We start from the raw sequence: 10560 nt of genomic DNA, 5'->3' as shown, positions 1-10560 counted from the left end.
GATCGGGTGAATCTCCACGAGCTCTGAGGATGCGCTGCGATGAAAATTGCTGCTCGCGGTGGGTTTGGCCTCAGCAGGGCTGGAATATTTGTGTTCAGGGCAGGAAGAGGAACTGCTCCGGTATGCCATGACCACCCCAGCTTGGGAACGCGGTGTTTCACAGCGGGAAGGGGACGCTCGGCAGGGCAGACCCCGAGTGCGGAAGGCACCGCAGGCCCGGCGCTGCCATGGCTGCGCGGCGCTGCCGTGAGGGAGGGCAGGAAGCGGCGGCGGGCAGCCACAGCCCTTCCGGGGGCCGGGCGGCGAGGGGCGGCGGAGCCGGGGCGGCCGCGGCCCCAGGCGGTGGGTCTGGGCCCTGGGGCGGCTGGGGAAGGCCGGGAGGGTCGGGGAGCTCTTGGGCCGCTGCGGGCTCCTGCCGGGATCCGGGATGCAGCGACAGCCGCGCACGGAGGTGTGGCGATAAACCCCCCTGGCGTGTGCGCCAGCGGCACCAAAGCGGGCAGGTCTGGCCTGCAGTCCGTGGTGCGGGGGTGAGCCTGGCCGTGCGCTCCCCGCGGTGTGGGGCAGTGCCATGGGAGCGATGTGATCCTGTGATCCTGTGCGCCGGCATGACCCTGCTGCAGTAGGGAGGTCGGACCGGGTGACTCTCTGGTCCCTTCTGACCTGACCCATCCTATGGCGCTGCCCTCAGCCGTGCTCGCAGGGTTCCTCTGTTTCTGCACTGCCCATCCCTCCTCCCCAGAGTCTTTTGGAAGTGATGTTATTAAATGTACTTTTGCCTCTGACTAGATATGGATAGCAGGAAGGATGAAAAAAGCAGGACGCTGTGTGCAGCCTCAGAAGAAGGGCTGAAGGCCCGAGGTAGGCGCTGCGATGTGTCGCTGTTCTGTGGTGTTTGTGTGTGTGTCACCCTCTGTGTCACTCTCTGTGTCACCCTCTGTGTTACCTGGTTTGGTCACTTGGTCATAGCAATGGACCATGGCACGGTGGAAGAGGGGGGAAAAACACAACCAACCCCTTCCAGCCCGGGGTTCATTGTGTTTAAATTCTGCTGAGAGTCATTTTTGTAGGCCACAGTTACGAGCAGGATTGTCACTGTTGCCTTGTGTTGTCTTAAGGAAAAGAAAAAAGGAAACGAAAGCGCAGCAGGAGCAGATCCTCGTCTGTTTCATCCACATCATCTTCTAGCAGTTCATCCACTTCTTCCTCCTCATCACGCTCATCATCAAGGTCATCTTCGAGCAGTAGTAGTAGAGGTAAGCTCCCTCCACAGGCACATGAGGTTTGCCAGTTTTGATAGCACTCCCGAGAGCATTTAAAGCTTGTTTTAAATGTGGCAGAACCACCACAAAGTGACAGTACAGAATACCAGTGCTGCGTGTTCAGGGTGTCTCTCTCATAACCCTTCCCTACTGTGTGTAAACGTGACACTTCGCACACAGTTTGCAATGTCCTTGTGTTAAAATACTTGGAGAGAAAATGCCAATCAAATAAATGTTACTTGGAAGCAATATGGTGTATATATTTAAGCTCCTCTGTTTGTTACATTTTCAAAACACAGATCTTTTTCTATTTCACCAGTCTGTGGAGATCAGAGTTTTGGGTCTTGTGGGTTTTGATTTAGTTCTACTTTGTTCTTAACATTTCAAGCATTTAACTTTGGGCACGTCTGCAGAATCAGTAAGCCAGGTATTTTCAGTTTCCATGTTAGTCCAGTAAGTGGCAGTAAGGTAATGTGTTGTCTCTCTCTGGGTTGGTTTCAACCTGTGTCAATATATTTAGCTGAATTAAAGCATTTCCTTCGTACGTTTCACATTTCTCTATGTCTTATCTGTAAAACAAACGCCTTTATCAGAATGCTAAACTTACAGGGTTTGATTTTGTTGCTTATTTTCTCCTTAATTTTAGATTCCCCTAAGTCTAAATCAAAGAAAAAGAGAAAAGAAAAACACAACAAGAAGGTAAACATTTACAAAGAGAAATAAGTAGTTAACAAGCAGAAAATAGTTCTTTGTATTTTAGTAACCTTTAATGTCACGTAAGACAATGCTTTTGTTTTTGGCTGTGTAAATCTGAGTCATGCTTTTAGGGTTGCGGTAGGTGAACTGATAGATGGGCATGTACTTGACGCTGTACAAAAAGAGAAATAATTTAAAAGTTATTTTTGCCAATCCTTGCTGGTCCAGCTGGAGTTTAGAGTAGTCTTTGAAGAAAAGAGAAGTGGGGAATTTTGCTGACTATAGAATTTGTCAGAAGAAATTATTCACAGTGAAAGAAGCAAGTGGTGGATTCTTGCTGTTGTAATTTTTCTATTTCATTTTTAGTGATTTTATATATTGGGGTTATTTCAAAAGAGAGTGAACAGGGAATCAGATCTTTTCTGTTTCTCAGAGTCTCAAGGGCTGCTAATTCTGATGCATTACTTTCTACTACCTGTCTGGCAGTGGTAAAGGCAAGCAGTAGTGGCTGTCTTGATTTGTCAGGGCCTTGAGAGATACTTGTGGGCTTTGGGTTTTTTGTCCTTGTTAGTCTGTAAGCTTAAGAGCATATGTCATATTCTTGTAGAAAAGGAAAAAGGAGAACAAAATGAAGAAAAAGAAAGAAAAGAAGAAAAGGAAAGAGAAAACAGGACCTGTCCAGCTTTCCAAGGTATGCTTGTCCAAGTGTGAAGTCCTGTTTTATTTCTCATCTATATATTTAATCATCCTTACATAAAATTGTTTATAAGATTACCAGTTTGGTCATCAACAGTCAAAACCTGTCAGGAAATATAAAAGATTATTGTCTGCAATTTTACTTAAGATTTGTAATATTACAGAACAAAGCTTATGCTTTTTTAATGTGTGATCTCATTTTAGCTTTTAAAAAACAAAAAGAAGAATGAAAACTACAGCATGATAACTGGAAAGAAAATTAAAATGAAGATAAAGAAGACTAAGGAAGATATAGAGGTAAGAGTTAAATAGTCTAAGTATCCCTAAGAAAAAATACTGTATCTTTTAGTATTTTTCTAATAGTAGTCTTTTGTAGAAGGGTGGGTCTTGTAGCTAGGAGATGTAAACTGGGTGTGGCTTTTAGTGTGGCTTTGATGCCATCTGAGAAGTTTTAATTCATTCTTTTGGCAGGTTTTGTGTTAAGTGGGGCCATGGAATTCTCAGGCATAAGCAGATAAACCAAAGGCTGCTTGTGCAGGTTCTTAGAATTGCAGTCGATAATGGTTAGCTGATTTGTAGCTTTCTCTAAAGATATAATTTACACTGATTTTAATTGTACTTATCTTTTTTCAGTCTCTTGTGATCAGTTGTGGTAATTTCTGCTTTACTGTGTTTTTCTAACACATGCAACACTAGCCTTTATTTAGTGAGGAATTAAAAAAAAAACCAGTAGTATTATTAGAACCACATGCTCCTGCATTCTCTCAAAGCAGTCAAATGTTTTTGCTGAGATACCCAAGGAAAGAGATGCTGTGAATAGTGTTTTGTGCTATTGCTGTGGGTGTTTGGACTCAGGACTTCCATAATACCTTCACTATTTCCAACAATTTCCACACCTTAGGGTGACCTGCAGAGGGCTCTGGTACTTCTCAGGAAGTGTTACTTCCTTAAGGTATCCAGCTTGGAAGATTGTGGTTCAGCCCTAGTAGTTTATTCTACAGCTACCAAAGAAGCCCTGAGCATTCTGAGTTAAATTTGACTGAAAACATATTATCTCTGTGGCACTGAAGTTTGTGGTAAATTGTGAATGCTTTCTAGTTCTGTTCCAGCAACCTGCTTGTTACAATATTTGATGTCAGATATTTTGTTGTTGGTCCTTTTTTTTTGGTTGCTGCCCATGGTCTTGCTGAATGGAGCAACATCCATTCTTCACAATATGTAAAGATTTTATAGGTTTTTTTTTTTCATAAAAACACTGGAAACAAGGGGTTTGACTGGTTGGGCCATCTCTTACGTGAAAGAAGAACCTAAATCCAGGGTTCTGTTACGCTGCAAGCTGCTGTTTATGGGTAGAAAAAAAATTACATTTCCCAAAGCACGGGAAGGACTTGCTGTGGGTACAGTGAAAGTTGCCTCAGACACCAGAGAGGAGCATCTGTTCTGCTTGTGAGTTCCCTCCTGGGCAGGCTGCAAGCTGCATGGTGATAACCCAGTGGAGCCTCTGGCAGGGAGCCACTTAGGAAATGTCTCATGGAATAGTGACAGGGACAGCTTGTCTCCCCAGTACCCATTGCCTGACACTTCCCCCAGGCACCCACGCCTGACTGGTAGCTAGTTAGACCCAGCTCTGTGAATGGCACTTGCTTTGGGATATGAAAACCCTACAGCAAACAGGGATCTGTGGCCTTGCTCTGCTGAGCACAGGTCTGTTCAACCACTGCCTCTGCTTGTCTGCTCTGCAGAGAGACCGGAACCGTGCACAGCTCCTGGAATTTCTCAACTCTGCCTTGTAAGGGGAAGAGTGCTCACCAAGGACCTGTGGATGTACCAAGCCAACCATCATCATGCCTAGCAAAACACTAAAGGGAAACTCAGGGAAAAGGATGCCAAGTTGGACAAGACCAGACCCTCCTACTGAGAAGTCAGTTGGGATGTCCTTTTTTAATGGGAAAATGAAGAGTAGCTAATAACTTGTTAATGAAGATCCATGTCCTCCTTTTGAGATCCTAAGGTAATAAGCCAGGCTGTGGTGTTTTAGAAAAGCCCAAGTGTGTGTTCTTCACAATGATAAGAAACGACACAGTGAAGTCCAGTAATGTAATTTCTATCATAACTGCATGCAGAATGCACTCTTGGTTTCAAATGTCTTAATTTTTCTAGTAGTCTAAGCAGAGTATTTGTAAATGTCTATTCGAAATATGAGGTGTTTCTTTTATGTATATTTTTTCTGGTAGTGGTTATGTTTATCTTAAAGAGCAAATTGACCTTTGTAAATAGAACACGCTTTTACATAAATGATTTTTTTGAAAGTTCATTCCTTAATAAGTTATTTTCTTTCAGAATTTGAGATGTCATGTTTTTCTGGGCAATTCATTGCTCTCTCTCCTTAGAAAGTGTAACAGGAAAATACTCTAGAGCAATAATGGTAGCAAATTATCCTAAAATTGAAACAGGAAAGGTCTCTGATTTTGTTTGTTTATCTGCATCAGTTGTTCAGCTCACAGTAGATGGTTTGCCCCTCACATCTGGAGTTGCATTTCCTAGACTAAAAGCTCTGGAGTTCTGGCCTGCTTTTCTTATCCTGTGAGCCATGTATCAAATCTTTCTCTGTTTGAAGTGCAACAGGACACATACCATGAACATACCTTAGTCTGATGGAGAAAGAGATGTGGAATGGTGTTGAGGCAGGCAGTGACAGTGACTTCACGGGTCTTTTGACAGTCCACTGTGAGATGAGACAGGTATGGCAGACAGCAGAGCCCAGCACAGCTTTTGGATGAGCCAGCTGTGGTAGGTTGCTCGCTGCTTGCACTCTTCCTTCCACACCTTAACTCTTGGTAACCCAGCAGGCTCCTGGGTACATAACCCTGCTGTGGGAGTTCCACTTGAATCTCTTGTGAAGCAGGGGCTCCTCAGGAGCTACAGTTTAGGAATCCCTGAAGGAAGGAGTCAAGGGGAGTTGATTTTGACAAGAACATCAAGTGTACAGCAGTCAGAGTGGGGGGAGTTCATTAAAAAGCAAATGGAAAACTCTTTGTGTCTGTGTCTGCTACGGTGTTTTGAAGTAAACCCAGAGATTTGTACCGTTGCTCAAGGGATAATTTTATAACTGTTTTGATGTGTGAAACCTTCTGAAGATGCTAGAATCCTCTTCTTTCCCTAGTTTTCTTTTGTTGTGAACCATTTTGTAGTTGTTGCAGAGACGTAACTCTTCAGAGACTAAAGCCCTGATCCAGCAGAGCAACTCCTTACATCCTTATTAACATAAAACTTGGAAAAATGTAGGTAAGAAATGGAGTCTCTTTGACTTTTAATCTGGTGGTGGAAAGGTTTTTTTTGAAAGCACTGTTCTGAAATGTCAGTAGGGGGAAAAAACAAACAAGAAAACCCCTTTTTTCTTTCATGGGGATTATGCTTTGATTTATGCTACTTCGGTACTTTCTAGCTAGTGATGTCAAAGCATCTTGCCCAGATAAGCAGCTTTTTTCTCTGGACTTTGCATAACAAGGTTGATCCCAAACACGCTGTTAGAATCCTTCCCATTCCCTAGGTTATATTTTATGTAAAGATAGTGCAATTTCTGAAAACTTGGTGCAGGGGAGGGAGTAGAAATTTGAAAGATGGAAGGAAAATAGGAACATGAGACCCAGAGATTGCAATTGTAAAAGATTGCATTGGTTGGAAGGTTCAGACTTAGCTGAAATAATTTGCTTTTTGTTGCCTTGGTAAAGATCATAAAAATCTCTGCCCTGTTCCACATTAGTATGGAAAAGGCAAAAGGCCTGTAGTAATATGATGTGGTCTTTTAGGATTTGGTAGTTGCCAACTCTCATGGTACAAAAATGAGTCAAACCATTTTTTCTTTAAAAAACCCCATGCTGTGTGTGTGTGGGTGTGTGTATGTGCGTGTGTGTGGGTCTGTGTGTGTGGGTGTGTTTAGAACAGAGGAATTTTCTGTTTGTTTTTTTTTTGCATGCTAGATGTGCTTTGGTGATGCTTTAAATTATTTCTGTGCCAACATTTACTTCTAAGCTATCATTTCTTTTAGAAAGCTGAGCTGCTTAAACTCTGTGGCAGTGATTCTGCTTTATTCTCTCCTGCCCAGTCAGTTACAAGTGCTCTCTGAAACTTCTCAGCAGCTGCTGCTTTTATAAGCCTCCTTTTCTGTCCTACCCATCTCCATGTAGGTTCTGGGATTTTTAAAGAGATTTGAGTCGTGTTGCATCCCTCCCTTCTTCGTCTTTCCCCACAAGCATTGAGATCCCCTGCATCTACTTGGAACTGAGTATCTTTGAGGCTGCTGTCTGGAAAAGGCCAACAGATTGCAGTCCTTCCTAGTGAGCACAGGCCCTTAGAGCCAGAATAAATCTCCATGCCTTGCACCCTCAGGAAAGAAGTTCATTTTACTGACCTTTTCACTGAAGCATAGCTTCTTAATATTGCTTCAGATCCCTGTTGTGCCAGCTGAACCACAGACTGAACCAAATGAGAAGGCTACAGCAGAAAGAATGTGGTGGAAATCAGGTCGAGAAATTAACATAAGGGAACTGTGAAGCAGCGTGGGATGTTAACCTGATACACACATGGCTGAGAGAGAGACTTGCTACCAGGTCTGTGAAAGAGTGCTTGTCGTGGGCGAAGCTGAAGGCTGGAACAATGGAGCAGTGGAAAAGGTGTGAGGTAGGGATGGAGGGAGACTGCTGCTGTCAGAAGTCATGGAGTGGGGCAGAGGTCAGGTGATGAGGCAGGGGCTGCAGAAGCTTACCTGGCTGGGCAAGTTGAGGTTCTTCCTACAATGCTGAATAATAGAAGTCTTTCAGATGCTCACACCTGCTTTTTGTGTGAGTGTGTGTGTGTGACAGTCTTCCCTATCACGTTCACTTTCTGTGTCCCTGCACCATTTTCCATTCTGAGAATCATGCAGAACTCAACTGAATTATTTTAGTGGCAGAATTTTCAGTAACAGAAGTCACTGTTGTGGGAAGGAGGGGAAGGATACATTCTCTGAGCTGCTGCTGCCATGCCCATCTTCCTTGGCACTGTTCAAAGCATTCTATCACAGCCAGTTCTTGTGGGCAGTGCAATCCTTTGTTACTCATTTCCTTTACAGTTGGCTTGAACTTTACTCTTTTGCCCACACAAAAATGTATCAGAGATGAAAAGCTGAGGAAATATGTATAAATGCCACTTTGTCTTGGAAGTACCTGGCTCCATGCAACTCAGGTGTCTCATCCTGCAGAGCTTAGCAGGGTCTGCCATTTTGGTAAGAGTTCAATATTCAGTATGGTTAAACTTGTGTAAGTTGTGCTGCTTGGATGTACTGGGAGGGTTTCATGCTGCAGGAATGTAAGAGCTTCCCAGTCATCCTCTGCAGCAGGAAAAACTGAGTGAGCTCTACATGCAGGAGAAGAGCAGAGGTCAGAGAGGCTGAAGTGATTTGCCATGGGGTCACCTGCTGAACCTTTCCTGGTGTGGACAAGGGCCTTGATGGCTGGTGGAGCCCTGATGTCCTTTCATGTGTTGAACACACTCTTCACAGTCTTTGCTGTGTGGGTCTTTGCTGTGTATATTTAGAAACAAGCTTTCAAAGTTCTGGTTCAACACTCAAGGTTGGGAGCTCCATGGAATGGCTGGGTTTTACATAATAGTGGATTTTCCTGAAGGAATGAGATCCTGGGCACACCTGAGAATCCTCCAGTTTGCTGCTTCATTATATTTGAAGCTGTAGGGTGATGAGTTTTTGAGGAGCTGTGTCTTAAAATTTTTGGCAAGCACCCAACTACCTAGTTCCATCTCTGGACAAAATTAGTCATCAAAACTTTCCAGTGCAGAGACTGACTTATTTGCCTGTTGACAACAGGTATCTTTTTCCCTCCTTGTTAAATTTCAGTCTTAAGTTGGGATTCAGCAGTATGGCTCAGCTGGTGTTGTCTGAGGGAGGAGCAGGACATGGTGCTGAGGGGTCTAAGGAAGCCTCTTGAGAGCCCTTTGGAGCAGCATGAAGAACATCACTGCCACCCAGTCTGAGAGACACTGTTTTTGATGGCAGCTGTTCCATGCCAGCATGCTGGCTGATGGTGCCATCTCCCAGCCAGGCGCTGGGCACCAGGGCTAACACCACTTGCGTTCACTTTGCTCTCCATTCGTGAGGTGCTGTCGTGATGACAGAACAGTGATGTGAAAATGAGGGATCTGCATTTGCCAGGAGAGGTTAGGAACCTTCCGTGTTAGGATCTGCTGCCTGTTCCCTGGTTGGTGGGTGCTGGAATATCTGCCGGTAGGTGGCATTGCTGTCCAGCTGGAATGTCACACAAATCTAGTTGGTTTTTTTTACCTTTGGACATTGGCTTTGCACTTTCTTATTCTGAAACCCTATAATTAGCCGGCAAATACCTAATTATGGTTGTTTATGGGGAACATGTGTTAGTGCTATCCTATGAATTTAATCCAGTCTTTGTTCCTTTCTTGCCCTTGGCTGTGCTGAGGACAGACAATAGTCTCTTCTGCTGGTGCCTGTGTGCCAAAGGCTGAAGAAAGCCTTTAACTTCTCAGTAGATGAACACAACAGGAGCAAGTTGCTGAGAGCCAGCAGGGACCTGGAAAGTGCACCACCCTACCTGGGGCTGCTGAGTTCTTTAGAAACTGCACTCTGCTCTTCTCCATCTCCTAAATACCAGTGCCAGAATATAGAAAGAAAACTCACCAACATAAGGAGTATTTCAGTGTCACTGCTTCATAACACATCTGGTTATTTAAATAGTCTTCAGACCAAATTACGTGCAATCTGTTGCTTTAGACAACCTGACACTGGAGAGAATAAGGTTGGAAAAAGTACTGCACATGGACTGTGACCTTATCGAGGCCTCTGAGGATACAGCCCTGTGAACATTAAACAGATGTAATAGTAATTACATTCTGAGAGCAGATACTCTGATGTCAAAAACACAGAAGCTCTTTCCCCCCCTTCGGTGTGTCTGCTCCTGGGTCAGATTACATTTATTTGGTAAAGGCAACATGTGGCTGTGACTAAAATACAGAGGTGAGATGCAGTAATCTGTGGGATAATCCTAGCCAGGACCCTAACAATTTATAATTTTAGCCAGGGCTCTAACAATTTATAATATTAAATTTATAATTTATAACTTACAATTTATAATTTCACTGTACAGTGATAATGTATACAGATAACTGTAAACCCCCACATGATTCAGTGTGTTTCTTGTAGGCCTCTTCCTCACCTTTATGTCGTGTTTTTTAACATCTCATCCTGTAAGGATTTTCCTTTAGTCTGAGAATATCTTTGTGCAGCAAGTGCACAGAAAATAGTCAAGGGGGGGACCTGGGCCCAAGACCCAGCATTCAGGGCCAGCAGAGCATCTTTCTGATGTAAGCCAGCTTGAGACATGGCTTGTCTGACCATGCAGAGGAAACAAGAGATCCGTTGTGCCGACAGCCCACACATGGACAGCAGTGCCAGGGAAGGGCAGGCACTGAAATTATGATGTCTCTGCCTGGCACAGGTGGGTGGAACTGAGGGAGGCCTAATAGCCCTTCCTCTGTTGCAGGGCACAACCAAGAGGGCTGTGACTGACGCAGCCCAGTGCTTCTCAGAATGCTTTTTGGGCAAAACTACAGTACCGTGTCCTTTAGCAGGGAGGTGTAGCAGAACACAGGAGTATCAGAGTGGCCATGCAGTCAAGCTGTGTGTGGTTTTCCTTCTGGGAGAGGCCTATAGCAATGTCTGGGGGAAGTAGTGTAAGCAACAACACAGATTTGCTTGTGCACAGCTTCTGGCAGGGAGTAGCTTAAGCCCTGTGCTATAGGCTGCATCTAGACCACTGTGGTTTACTAACCCCTTGTACTCACACAGTCTGTTTTTGGAACCACTCATCTGTCTGATGTGCAG

At 44.3% G+C, this 10560-nt stretch overlaps 1 protein-coding gene across 1 annotated transcript; it reads left to right on the top strand.

The window, feature by feature from the left end:
- The first annotated feature begins 212 nt into the window (after positions 1-212).
- Positions 213-4968, top strand: LOC146439260 (uncharacterized). Its single transcript, XM_085054893.1, has 7 exons — positions 213-342; positions 790-861; positions 1119-1256; positions 1909-1961; positions 2566-2649; positions 2859-2951; positions 4397-4968. Exons 1-7 carry the CDS (start codon positions 228-230, stop codon positions 4445-4447), a joined length of 606 nt encoding a protein of 201 aa, XP_084911019.1. The 5' UTR covers positions 213-227; the 3' UTR covers positions 4448-4968.
- Positions 4969-10560: the final 5592 nt, after the last annotated feature.

This window comes from Lichenostomus cassidix, chromosome 3 (genome assembly GCF_008360975.1).
Source record: "Lichenostomus cassidix isolate B80296 chromosome 3, HeHo_3.0, whole genome shotgun sequence".
NCBI lineage: Eukaryota > Metazoa > Chordata > Aves > Passeriformes > Meliphagidae > Lichenostomus > Lichenostomus cassidix.
The sequence above is the reverse complement of the archived record's forward strand: the minus strand, read 5'-3'. Positions and strand labels throughout refer to the sequence as shown.